Consider the following 14,975-nt stretch of genomic DNA (forward strand, 5'->3'; position numbering starts at 1 on the left):
AAAATAAATGCATATTAAAACAATAATTTATTTTAAACAAAAAAAATCATCAGACTCATGCAAATGAGTATAATACATATTTGAATTATTTCTAAATTTTGGACTGGATAGTAGTTTGAGAGCAGGGATCGAAAATAATATTATGTTGTTCGGTATTGGCAGGTAGAAGAATGCCTTTTCTTTCATTTGCATATTTTATAGCCATTTCTTTTCTGGTTTTGACTAATATTCTGTGGCCAGGACAGTCTAAATTATCAGTAAAACACTTATTTCGACAACACATCTTGCACAATTTATACAAACATTTTGAACCCTGTAACAAAATTAAAATAAAAAAAACCATATTGAGAAACCACAAGTTGATAAAATAAATTACACGAAAATTGTCTTACAAGTGGATTGGGGCATTTTATACATAATTCACCGGATCGTTTTGGCTGAACTTCCTTCTCGGGTCGTCGCTGAATTCTTCGAAGCTTTTTCATTCGTTTTCTAGTAATAGCATTCCCTTCACCATCCTCATATAGTCTCTTCACAGTATTCTGATTGCTCTAAAAACAGATGGATATTCCTAATAAAAACATTAATGTGGGTAAAAAATTAAATCTCTTAGACTTTTGATAAAGGTTGGTTAAGTGAAATGTGTCATCGAGTAAATGAATAGCAACATTAACTACCCACTACTAAGAGGACAATGTTACACTTTTATTTCAGTTAATCTCTATCCAGGGCATATAAATTGTTAAGAGTATGTTTTAAATACAAAAAACAAGTTAGTATTTGTTACAGTTTTAATTCAGAAATGGACTTGACTGAAGTAGGTTGGCTGCAGCAACTAAAACACCTGTTGCTGTGAATATTCCGTAACTTCTAAACATTTTTATTTTTTTGTTGTGCCTTAATAAATTGTTTATATTTACGCCTTGGTGTCTATACAAATCTTCTGATTTTGAACACGTGGTATTGAAATTGTACTGTTGCAAATTGTAAATTTATCTTTTTTTAATTATTATTTATGATAATAAAATTATGATTATGATGATGACTTAAAAATATACAATATATAAGTCTTAATATGTACAGTATAGATGCTGGGAGAGAAAAATATTATTTTGTGATTTGAATACACACATTGTTTTATGACAATACATAACATAAAACTGGTATAAAATTAATTTTATCAATATATCATATAACATTTATATACCTCAATTTCTGTTTGCTTTTCCTCCATTTTTTTCAAATGTTCGCTGGGTGCAATTCTTACATATGGTTGACAAATCCATGGTGGTAATTTAAGATTATAATCTAAATTAGGTAAATTATGCCCGTTGGTTATTCGAGGCTTAGTTTTACTTCCAGTTTTATCTTCATTGTAATCATAAAGTATTTCTCCAGTATGATAAGGCAGGTATTTGGTTTTCAGTGTATTTATAACATTTACAAACTGTTCTAAACTTTGCGCAGTTGCCAGAGCTGAACGACACTCTGAATTGGAATCCATATTTAATCTGAAAATAATAGTAAAATAAGTATTTGTAATACTGTTATTCTGTAAAATATGTGGCACATAATGTATCAGTACACTGAGTTTGTATTCTCACATTAACTATAATGGTCTTGCTGCAAAATATTGGCATAAATCTTTCATCTGTTGATCTGTGATCTGATCTGTTGATCTGTGAGAATTGAAGGAATATAGATGTTCAAATATAGGCAGAATGGTAAATATTACACAGTGTGTAAAGTTGCCACTTAAACCAGCCATTGACAGGTCATAAGCCCTGTAGATGCCTAGACTTCTATATTACCTTCTCTTAAATGTTCTTCATCTCTGTTGTAATATGTTAAGAAAGTTTAGTGTCAAGTACGAGTATAATACCTAAATCTCGTATACTAGACACAGATAATAATATTTCATCGTTCAGTGAGTAGTCGTATATGATTGTATTTTCCAGACGAAAAAATCTAATAACCTTGCACTTACTTAAGTTGAGATGTAGATTATTGGATGAGCACCAGGTGCTAAAAGACAAAAAGTCAGATTGTAATAGTGAACAATCGGAAGGGCTGTCAATCTGTTCGAGAATTTTAGTGTCATCAGCAAACAGCCAAATTGATGAAGTAAGAAAAGCATTTTTTATATCATTGATGAACAGATTGAATAGCAAAGGAGCAAGGTGAGCACCCTGTTTTCACTTTATTTGAGTTTTTAGGACTGCGATGAATAAAAAAAAATCACTATCACAAATGATTCTGGAGAAAGTTAAGGAATCTCTTATTTATGGTTAAGTTTCAAAAAATATTTATTTTTAAATATAAATATTTGAGTTTTATTATTTACCCAAAGATTTCAATTTTAAGGCCATTTCCTAAAAGGCATAAATAAATTGTGATAGAAAATGGGAAATCGTGTTGTGGTAGAGTGGGATTTGAACCTCAGACAGTTGATCCGTGAGTCCACAAAACTACAATGGGACCACAGCCCAGATCATATTGATATACAATATTATTGGTAATCGTATACACATGTCTGAAATCAACTACTATTTAATCACTCCAGTCTGAAACATCTCTGCTAGAGAGGATTTTTTTGGATTTAGGTGGTATTGGAAAATAATAAACTTACAATAAATGACACATCTTAAAGAGGTGGCCCCTAATGTACGCAGATGGACATGGATACAGTTCGACAAGGTTTAAATATTCTAAGCTGACATCCCAAACTGTTGGTGAAGAGCCTTCAAAGAGAGCTGGATTAGTCAATATTCCTTCAGCACTCATCACTCCATTCACTCCAGTTTCATCCAAACACCGGTAGACATCTTCTAGACACTGTATGTTCCCATTTGCAAATACTGGTATATTAATTGCCATCCTAAAATTAAATAAAATATGCATATTTGATTATGTATTTGTTAATACTTAAAGATTGTTTTAAATTAGGTATTATTTTTCAATAAAATATTTATTAGTATTTGGTATACCTTACTGCTTTGATGTGCTCCCAGCTTGCTAAACCGGTAAGCGGTCCCTTCTGTTCTCTAGTCCTTCCGTGAACTGTCAAAAGTTTACAACCAGCATTCTGCAGCATCAAGGCGTAGTTTATGGTCTTAGATATATCCTCAAATACCCTCACTTTGCACGTCAAGGGCACAGAAAGTGATTTGCTAAGGGTACTAACTGAAAATTATATAATAATAGTAAATAGTTCAAAATAAATTAAAAATAGATTTTTGTTACACATACAAATTGATGTTTTGTTATGAAACTAAATTTAGATATTTTCTTGTTGTTGTTTACATTGCTTCATAAAAAGAACAATTTTAAAAGGTTTTAAAAAAAAAACTTATGGTACTTTTATTAAAACAGTTTTATTAAAGAATTGCAATTGACCATAAAATGGATAGTAAAAATTAATTTTCATAAAATTAAACATGCGTCCACAGAATAAAAAGAGAAAAACTTATACACTCTTCAATTTCAAATAAATTATTGCTTAAGTTTAAAAAAAACTATAAAATTAATATTAAGTTTATAAGTAATATTTACTGTCTTACCAATTTTTTCTAAGAGCTCCCATTCATCTTGAAGGAAGGACCCATAGTGCCCTCTCTTGGCTATAGCCTGTGGACATCCTAGATTGATGTCAATGGCATCACAATGTTTCTCGGCAAGAAGAGCAGCTTCCAGTAGAACTTCCGGGTCATTCCCGCAAAACTAGAAAACAATACACAACAATCATTTCAAAAGACCCAAAGGATTATTGTTTGAATTTTCAGGTTCAGAAACAGAAAACAGAAAGAACTATTTCAAATTATTTCATAAAAGTTTATCAAGAATGACTACAGTAAAAATTAGAGTGATTCGATGTTTTGCAGGATATTAGCGAGCAAAGCACGGATTTAAACTGTGCAACTGGGTTAAGCTTAGACTATACCCTGTCTGTGACATCTATAACTGTGAAAGCACTACGATTAACGACATGAATTATAAACATACGCACATAATAAATGAGTCAAATTAAAAAAACAAGAGAATCTCGCGTAGAAACAGCGCTAGATCTACGCAATGTAGCGCCCCATCACTTACTGAAAAGGGATGGGAATATACACATTTTAAAATTAATACGAGCATATTATTCTCCCCTCCCCTGTAAGAAAGTGTCTGGATCTTTATGCCAACTGAACCTATGGTAGGTCTAGCACACCATAGTAAAACAAAATCAGAGGTGTCAAAAAGATCAATGGCCTAGCTAAAAGATGAACTAGCTAAAAAATATCTTATGGCTCCATCCCCTCCTATTGGAAACCTAGTTACTTTATCTGTGAACTTATTTGTTTATATGTACGCCCGATGGTGGATAGGCTTGACAATGCAAAACTAATTGTGTTTGTTTGATAAATTTGTGCGTAGTGAAAAATACAAAGAGATTTATATTTATTTAACTGGATGCCTGAAAACTAGGCTCCATTAACAGCAATAAGGAAAGTCATTAAAAGTATATGCAAACTGTGCACTAAATTCAGTGAAGACGCATTTGCAGTTTCAATACCTTGGGCATGGAATGCTTTCCCATCAGTGAAAAAAAGCTATGTTTCAATAAAAACTTAAAGCCCGCTTGTTCTCTTTTGTTTGAATTTATTGCAAATTGAGGTATCATACCACAAAAAAAGAGCTACATAAGTTGTGCATTGTAAAGGTTATTACTCTGAAACCATACAAATAAATTGCTGAGTTTACACAGTGCACTTAATACAATAAGACTTCGGAAGCTCAAGTCGTAAGTGAAGCGAAAGTAAATTGGATTATTAGATTTGACACATTTAACACTTTTACTCCGTACAGATTCTCTTTTATTAATCCAATTACCACATTTTTGTACAACAATTTCAAACCTTTATCTACTGAAATTTTTAAATATTTGTTTCAAAAAACCTACACATTTACAGGGCTCATGACCCATCATTGGGTAGTTTGAGTGATTATTGTAATGAATCTTACACAGTGTGTAAAGTGATAATTAAAACCAGCCAATAAAATCTAGCATTTCTCAAAATAATTTCCCTTAAGAGTCCAATATCCATGTTTGATGATGAAATCATTAGGAATCTGCAAATCTAGATATTTACAGGACTTATGACCTGTCGCAGACTGGCTAAGGTGGTCACTTTACATGCTGTGTAAAATTCAGCATTTATTCTTGGTTGAGATGTATATCAAAAAGTTATTTACTTTGTTTCTGTTGAGTTATCGGTCTCTTTAGATGAAATCCTAAGAAGGCTCAACTCCAGTATTAGTCTACAAACGTTTGGACATACTCAAAATATTGTCAATTAACAAAAATACATATTATATGCTCAACCGATAAACAATACTATTTGAAAGAATGGCAGATCGCATAAACAAAAAGTAATTGCAATAAAAAAAAAACTTTGCCGAAAAGTCAACAGATGTCGCCTATGTCGTCAAATAATGTGAAAAAAACAGCTGCTTTGACAAGATATATTCAACTTTAGAAAATCGTGTAGATGTGGAAATCACAAACATTAGGCAGATGACGAATGTTACACAGTGTGTAAAGTAATCACTTAAACCAGCCAATGGTGAATGATGGCAAAACCAGGACGTCCTGTAAAATACATGACAGTAGGACCACCACCCTGATGAGGAAGTTCAGTCCTACTGGAAATTGGCTTAAAAAAATGTATTCTTACGCGCCGTAAAAATTATAACATTAAATTGTACGGCGAACTTTCTTAAAAATGTATGAAAAAAAAGATTTTTATAAAAACGAACTACTTTGAACGACGTCACTAGTTCTTCGGAAACAACCAATGTTGTGTGTTGTGATAGATTTCCGGTTTACGGTAAGTCAACCGACCAATCAGCAGAACTCACCGAGACGAAGGAGAAGAGAACCTGAGACGTCACACGCGAAGTAATTTCAAAAATACAAAACTTAAAAAAATCATGGCGCTGATAATACATACATTTATTTTTTTTACCTTAGTTTTATAGATTTCCACATAGTACAATATATCCGTACCTGAACGATGAGCGGCCTGTCCTCGGCGCACGACGCCAGCGCATCACGTCGGTACTTGGCGTCGCGGCGGAACACGTTGGCGTGCAGCATGGGCGTGTAGCACAGACGCGCGCCGTGCCGTCGGCACAGCACGCGCCACGCCAGCTCGCTCGCGTCAACCATCGGCGCCACAACGTGACGCGCGTCCATCCAATCCATTCTGCAAAACAAATGAATAATTATTGTAACCGAGATTATGGTTGTGCTCCTGTGGTATTGTCGCGGACTCCGGATCCGGAACAGAAGATCCGAGGTTCGAACCCCGCCATATCACAGCTTGTTAATTCAATTTCTAATACGGTTATTTACAATTAAGACCCATTTCACACGTATCGTCCAAATCCACGCGGCACGGTTAAATAGGGTATTATCACTCGGAGGAATATCGGATTTAACCTACTCTACAAATAAAATATTTTTTAAAGATTCTCCTAGTGTTTATATAAACCCTTATAATGAATATTTTTATTCATTATTTTCGTTTCGAAAATAAGGTCTGTCGAAAACGATCGTTTCGTAAGTTGGTAATAAATTTTGTCACAGAAGTTCACGAGTAATGCATTAATTTTAATGTTGATAATGCCACAGGCCACAGAAATATAAGGAGAGTTGTCTATGCATATTATCTTAAGCCCCCCCTACCCACTCCACACACCAGTTTCAGGCACGGACAGATGAAAGTGAAAACGGATTACATCTTACATCTCGAATTTCTTTTATTATTTTATGGTTTTCAACCTCTTCTATGTATTAATTTATTATGATAATGATAAATTGAATAATCAATTAATCGTGAAAATTATAAATCACAACTTGAAGCGTTTGATAAGTGACAGGACGCCGTAAATGCAAACAAACGACACATAGAAAAAGGAAGCTATCTACAATACTTTATAAAATCCATAGACATTGATGAAAAAAAATCCGATGACGTCACACAACATCCGAAGACGTGGTACTTGATGACGTCATGAATTGTTTGTTTTTGGCACCATTCAAATTACTTGAATTAAATCCTTAAATCTCCCTTATTTCTTAACAGATTTTAATAAGAATAGTACCGATCGGCTTGTGATTTATTAGATTAATTTATTAGCTAATAAAAAAATCTACGATAATTGCCCATTATGGTGGATTGACATTTACACATATATATTTTTAAAATAAAGTTCTGGGGTAATCCCTCACTGGGGTGTCCCATCGCCCCGTGTCGAGGGAAACATTTTGTATCATTTTAAGACATGCCTTATTAGACATAATATTTTGTCAACAATATTATGAGTTTGTCCAAATTTTTGCAAACAAAAACTAGATTCAACCCCCTTGTGAGTCATTAATTTAAATATATTACAACAGAGATGTATTCAGAAGAAAATTTTATAGAAAGGAATATATAAGTCTAGACATTTACAGGGCTTATGACCTGTCATTGGCTGGTTTAAGTGACCACTTTACACACTGTGTAACATTCACAATTCTGCCTATGTTTGAACATCTATATTCCTTCGATTCTCGCATCTGTCGATCTTTGCGAAGTTGAAGAGTTGAAACCTTTATTGATGCGGGTGAGATTCTGACTGAACCAGCCGGTCCAAGAAGTATTTTCAGGCATTGCCTAGTATGTAGGTGATATAGTTCAATGAAACGAATAATAATAACGGTAAGTACAGAATAAAAATATACATTTGGGTATATCGCTGACAGATTGCAACAAAAAACTAGCCGAAAACAATTTGGTGTCACACTAGCGCTTAGAATATTATTTCCTGTGGTGGTATTCTGAATCTTTTTTATTCCCTAGAGAATGGTTAATTTGGGGATTTTTATTTTTTGCTCATTTATGGCCACACTGATGGTTAAACGTCAAACAAATACAAACACGTGAAACTAAATATTAAAATGTTCATTTAGACGATCATTGCTACCTTAAGCATTACACAAAACACTTAATTAGGTTCAATTGACGGAACCGTATTAGTTTTTTTTCCGTTTTTTAAACAGTTTTATACATCATTTGACGTTTAATCATCAGTGAGGCCATTATATGAAGCCGCGTTGAAGTGGCGTTGCATAAAAAAAAATCTTCAAATTAATCACGCTCTAGGGGTATAGAAGATCTGGGTTGTATAAAATATACATAAAAATGACCATTTATTTTCATTGCGGCATTTCCACCTTTTCTTAATTCCTCCATTTATCATGCGATCAAATAACGACTTTACGTCCAATCTCTTAAAAGACCACCTTTATTCGCCATTTACGCAGATAATTTATCAAATAAGATAAAAAATAATGTTGGTTTAAAAGGTGGTCTGAAATGTAAACACAGACACGAAATATAAAAGGAAGATAAAAGAAAGATCGTGAATCTTATTTAGCTGTGGCTAACGTTAAAATATTGTTCTCGGGGTAGAATTTTTACTGGCAAAAACCTTTATTGCTGTAAATTGTCGGTTAACCGTTTTTATTCACACTCGGGGAATGCATTTTTATTACTAAATTTGAATATAATAATGTGCTCTACTATAAAAAGATAAATCGTTTTAATGTACATTTAACTACGTTATAATTTCAATTCGCGTGGTATTGCATATATATTTTACATAATCGCGTGTTGCATAGATTTTACGTATTATGCGATAAAAATCTTATTTTTCCCTTTTGTCTTTCAGGCTTTAATTTTGTTCTTTTGGGTTATACTAAATTGTATTTATTTATTTAATCTTAAATTAGTATTTATTTAATGTCCCTATATAATAATCAGTAAAGTTTATATTAATTATCCATATTAACATTATACGCAATACGATTTACACCTTATTTGCTACACACAAATTTTTTCACCTAAGATTTTTTTCATTTTTATATAGATATTTTGAAGAAAAAAATAATATTTGCGTTCTTATAATTTACCCAAATACAGTAAAACTTAGTTTTTCCGAACTCAGGTCATCCGGATTGCCAAATATCCGGATTCCGGATCGTTATGAGGAAATAAAAAATAACGATGTAATAATAAAAATTAAAAAATTATAGACAAGTTTCTTCGTCAAAACAATTAACTTTGCTGGACATATTTGAGTTCATATACTCGTATATCAATGGTTTAAGTAAGTTTTTAAAGTAATTTATTAATTCGCTGTATTATTTGAAAAGCAATAAAAAATGATCTCAGAATAAATTTTGCGTTTTCTTTTTAAAAAATCCCTTAATTTGATGGTTAACCAATCATTTGGATTTCTGGACGTCCGGATAACGTCTGACACTCATTAATTGAAGTATTACTGTACATATTTAAATTTTGGGGGTCATTTTTAACGTGGATGCAATGTGTTTTTTCCTCCTATTATTCCTAGTATTTTATGTATGTTAGGTTCGTACAAACATATTTGATAGAATAACTCAATTTCATCATATTTGGAGTTACCGTAGTTTACCTCTCGCGTAAAGAAATATGTATTTATAATCGTGAAATAAAGTTATTTTTATGTTTTAAAAACAGAAATAGTAGTGAAATACGAATGAGATAGTTAACATGGCATGCCAACAAAAACAAACGGAAAACCTTCTTTACAAATTGTATTCAAAGCATACTAAAGTAGATTTTTAGTTTTAGCAGAAGTTCGCAAATGGATTCCTCTCTATTGTTCAGAGCCCGGAAAAACTTATCGTCTTTTAAAACCCCGCATACAAACCGTAAAGTAAACGTACGCTTTAGAGCGGTGCCGAAGTTAATGTTGAGAAATCGAGTTTGAAAAAGGTTTTTCAAAAAGTAAAAGACTGCCAGATAAGCGTTGCCAACCCTATCAATTTTTCAGTATATCTACCGATTCTGAGCGCAATCTACCGAAGTCGATGGAAATTCGACCAATTTTTAATCATTTTCTCGTATTTTATTTTATTTATTAAATTTACGGCCTAAGCCAATTACAACAGTTGTATGAAGAAACATATGCACAAGAAACCAAACAAAAATAACATAAAACTACGTAGCAAAGGCATATAATGGCAATAACATAATGATATACAATATGTTCATAAACACAATCAACATGGAAGACCTCGAACTGACCCATGCCAATCCATCCTCATCCCACACTGTGTTAATGGCGAAGAGATCTGCGAAAAGCCGAAAGATCTATTAAAAATAATTCCATGTTGTGTGGCGAATTGACTAATCTACACATTCAGGACATTGGGGCATAAAAACAAGAGTTGCTCTTAGAAGATTTGACATATCGTGGGTATTCTGCGAAAAAGCAATAAGTCAAAATATGCTGTTTTGACTTAATGATGAGGTTATACTGTTGAAAAAATACTCTACAATCTGCAAAAACGCACTAAGTCCTATCTAAACTACAAGTCGAGATATTTTCTCATAAGTCAATAAAACATAAATCCGTTCAGGGAAAAAGCACCAAGGGACAAGGGACGCCGTACTGGTGGGCCATCAATAACAATATTTCGGATGTATTCAGCGGAGCTTATGGAGCAGTACTGACTTGAGAAAAGGTGAGATTGTTGGTCGGCGACATGATATCCTGGAGATGTATAGTAAGTGATGTGTACATGCTTCACTCAGGGGCAAACGTGGCAATTATTATTTTCTTTCTTTTCTCTTTTTACTCATTAATTATTATTTTACCTAATGTAATAGGTACTGTACATTAGATAAAATGATTACATAACTTTTTTAACTAACGAAAAAATACATTTCTCACAAAGTGACTATAGTAGGTACAATGTGACTTCAATTTGAATTCCTTACTGTGGTATTATGTATCAGCGAAAATGCACTAAGTCATGTCAATCCACTATTATTTTGAAAAAAATGTTCTGAAAATTCCGTTATTATTTATTCAACTATTGAATAAAATGTAGTAAATAGATCAATTAACCATTTTTTCAAGTTGGCTTAGTAATATTTAGTATAAAAAAGGTTATTTCGTTACAAACTTTGAACTTCAATTATCTCAGATGTTGTAATTTTAAATTAGTGCTTTTTCTCAGAATACCCACGATATAGTAAATATTGACTTCTGGTGACACGGTTGGGAACATGAAAATAAATTAATTGCAACAGAGATCACTTATAGCATTAAGAATTTTGAAAATGCATATAATCCATACAATAAAATTTTAACTGGGTTTAGTGATGACTTAACATTTTAGATATTTTCATTGATTTCTAGGAAATAAAATCCAGAAGCACAAACATTTAAACACACTTAAAATATTATTAATTATTTTTTTCCTATCCGCACTAAATGCAGCGTATTTTGATAATTTCTATTACATAAAGGTAAGATGATCAGTCTTACGCTTCAAGTGCCAGTCTAGAAACTATGAAATATTCTAGTGTAAAAACAACTTTTAAAATAAATATGTAATTTCAACCGTATCGGGAATTGAACCTGAGACCTCTTGCATGGTAGAAAAACGCGCTGACCACTACACCACGAGGCCGATTAAGAAAAAAATGAACGACAATGAAATATTGCAGTGTAAAACCACTTTTTAAATCATTTCTTATCCACCTTCGCAAAAATCGACCCTAGGACCTCAAGAATGAGGAAGTACAGGTTTTTTTAAATATATTTTTTTATTTGTGAAAAGACTATTAAACTATGCCAAAAAAACATTTTTTTATTTTTATACGTCGTATTATCAGCGCTATGATTTTTAAAGTTTTATTTATCTGAAAGAACTCCACGTGTGACGTCAGAGGTTGTTCTCTGTCAGTTCTCCCGATCGGTTCGTTTACGGTAAGCAAACAAGATATCCTTCACAGTTCTTATATCATTGGATGGTTCATGTGAACCAGCGACGTCGTTCAAAGGGCGTTTTTATTTTTTTTTAAATTTCGTACATTTTCAAGAAACTTCGCCGTAAAATTTAATGCTGTAATTTTTACCGCGTGCAAGAAAATATTTTTTGAATCCAAATTCCCGCAGGGCTAAAGTTCCTCATTGGAGGCGAAAACGCCAACCACTACACAACGAGGCGGACTTTTCTCCACTCCATTTCCTTATTCAGGATTTGTACCTGAGAGCAGCCATCGAGTTAGAAACACTCGTCCAGGGTTCTCGTTCTATTTCACACCCAGAACTGTATTCTTCCTTCGCCTGGACAAAAATGAAATTTTCCGGAAAACTGACAGTTAATAGTGAGTGATAATTTATTTCGTAGCCGTTGTTTTTCTTTCGTTCTTATCTTTTCCACACAATCTACGTACGTGCTGAAGAATACAATTAGTTCCCATTTCTCATACATGACATCCCTTGCCTCGAGTCTCGAGTATTAAGTGTTTGGTACGAGGGGCGAACGCAAAATATAATGAGCCGACGTTGACAAAAAATATCTAAGTTATTCTTATATTTCCAAAACTTATCCCCGACAAATAAGGGAGATATTTTTGTATCACGTCACAGGCGAAAACAGCAAGCAGCTAAGACGAAAATCAATATGGATTGGATTTACTTATGAAAATAAAATGTAAAATAGATAATATCTCATCTCTTAAGGCTGTAGTCTGGTAGAACGCGCGCAAAATTAGGAAATCATACGATTTTGCTATTTTAAAACGAATGTTATTTTTTAATCGCGCAATAACAAAAAAATAAAAAAACAGGAATTAGATAAAAACAATATTTTTTAAAGGTATTTTATTAAAAATGTACTTAAATAAAGTATTTTAATAAATATATTTTTCTTAAGTATTACCGAAGGCATAATTTCACGTAGAAATAAAGGAAAATGTCACAAAAATGTATGTGATTTAACATGCTTGTATTTCTTTTCAAAAACAAAAAAATAAGATTTTGCTGCGGCCACTTTCATGTTAAATTTATTATCTTCAAATTATTAAAACAAATTTTAGTTCAATACTTAGCCTTTATTGAGATCCCAGATACCTAAGTTAAATCTAAATTTGAAATGGCATAATCTGCCGGTTTAAAAGTAAATATATTTTAGTTACATAAACTTTTAAGTATATTTTTAATAGAAATACCTTTGAAAATATTGTTTTCATCTAATTTATGTTTTTTTATTATTGCGCGATTAAAAAAAAACATTCGTTTGAAATAACAATATCGTATGATTTCCTAATTTTGCGCGCGTTTTACCAGACTACAGCCTTAAAAGAGACGATGTTCTAGGAATAAATGAAGTTACGAAATATTTATTTAAAAGGGTGTTTTTACACCAGAATATTTCAAAATACCTGAAGCGTAAGACTGATCATCTTACCTTCATGTACCCAAAAAATATATCAAGATACGCTGCAATTGGTGTCATAATGCGTGACCTATGCACCATTAGGTGCGGAAAGGGAATGATGATGATAAGGGAATTATTGTGGAACTTATTAACTTATGTGGTTATTATTCCCTTCTCAAAGAAGTATGTTGAATATCAGATCTGTCAATCTTGTGAGCTCCGGTACTTGTTTACAAAAAAATTGACACCTTAAAAATATTGCAAAAATATAATATGTAGGACTTGGAAGGTAAAATTGCAAGTAACGTGTTCAAAAATTTGTTTTATTAAAAATCTTCGTTTATAAATTAATAAGTTCAGTGCTACGGGAAATTGAATATAAAAAAAGTCCATAGTCAATGGAAACAAACCGCTGAAGCATTGAATGTCGATATAAGACGCACCATTTCGGGAAATAACGCCGGGTTTATTTTTGAAAAATGGCCAAAATTGGACCGACAAAATGCGCTACGCGACTGCTAGTCGTGGAAGACATTAATTTGTCGGATATAATTTTCAAAAAACTTATTCCAAAAATATTTTCTTATTTGATTTAAACTTAAAGTTGTACCTTACCAATAGGTTTTATATACGTGTATGATTCATATCATTAATTGTAGTGCTTTCACACTTATAGATTACGCATACAGGGTATAGTCTAAGCTTATAACCGAGTTGCACAGTTTAAACCCGCGCTGAGCCAGCGAGTGCCCTGCAAGACATCGGACCCTCCCTTAAAGTACGCTTAAAAATAACCCCGATACAATATGTCGATAGTGAGAAATAGAACACCTGACAATACGAGTAAATATGCACATTCAGAATCCAGATCAATAAATAATTATTTGTGTTTTAGGTACCATATACATTATACATGTTTACTATTCTGTCTCACAATAATTTCATGTTAAAAAATTCTTAGTACAAAATAAAGATCAATATAATGATCATGAAAATATCTACTCGGCTTAGTCTTATTTTAATACATTTTCAAAACATTATTTTTCCCCATTTATGGAACAGTTTCCCATTAGCCAGCCTAATTTCCTTTTTCTAGTAGCACAGTTATTTACAAAGTTATTTAGCTTTGACTAAGCATGCAGTTGAAAGTCATTTTAAACTGGATGCTTAGCCAAAGCTTAGCTAACAATTGAATGTCCAATTTTTTTGACAAAAATACTCGGTGTTCTCGAAAGAGTTTTATTAAAATATTATTACTATTAAACCTCGTCAGACAGATAAAAAAAAAGTAAATCATATTAGGTACTTAAACAAAACGATTGCATTCACATCTATTACGAAACAAAACTAAACAAAAGACTCGGACAACCTTAACAAAACATGTTTAAAATATTATCATTAACAATAGAATATGAATACAAGAAAATGTTTTAATGAATGCAAACCGTAGGGGTTTATTAATAAATTAATTTTAAATAAAAAAAATAGATGAAGAATATTTTTTATGGAATTTAAGGGAATATGGATAAAATCTCACCCAAAAATGTTGGAGTATGTCCAAATGCTTGCAGACTGGCTGGATTTCCTCCCTAGGGAGTTATTCATATTTAAATTTATTTCAACAGAGAGGAAAAACATTTACGAGAAGAGAATATGGAATCTAGGC

General features: G+C 32.4%; 1 protein-coding gene across 1 annotated transcript in view; it reads right to left on the reverse strand.

The window, feature by feature from the left end:
- Window positions 1-17: 17 nt before the first annotated feature.
- Dus1 (Dihydrouridine synthase 1) overlaps window positions 18-14,975 on the reverse strand; it is a 62,795-nt gene continuing 47,837 nt past the window's right edge. Inside the window, exons 2-8 of the mRNA XM_088231968.1 lie at window positions 6,050-6,248; window positions 3,561-3,720; window positions 2,988-3,183; window positions 2,630-2,878; window positions 1,208-1,511; window positions 393-551; window positions 18-313 (exon numbers count right to left, since the gene is read on the reverse strand). Of these exons, the coding sequence (XP_088088094.1) occupies window positions 92-313; window positions 393-551; window positions 1,208-1,511; window positions 2,630-2,878; window positions 2,988-3,183; window positions 3,561-3,720; window positions 6,050-6,247 (1,488 nt within the window). The 5' untranslated portion in view covers window position 6,248 and the 3' untranslated portion in view covers window positions 18-91. The remainder of the gene's footprint in view (window positions 314-392; window positions 552-1,207; window positions 1,512-2,629; window positions 2,879-2,987; window positions 3,184-3,560; window positions 3,721-6,049; window positions 6,249-14,975) is intronic.

The sequence above is a fragment of the Micrasema longulum genome, unplaced genomic scaffold (genome assembly GCF_059751315.1).
Source record: "Micrasema longulum isolate JH-2025_06_02 unplaced genomic scaffold, ASM5975131v1 h1tg000937l, whole genome shotgun sequence".
NCBI classification, from domain to species: domain Eukaryota; kingdom Metazoa; phylum Arthropoda; class Insecta; order Trichoptera; family Brachycentridae; genus Micrasema; species Micrasema longulum.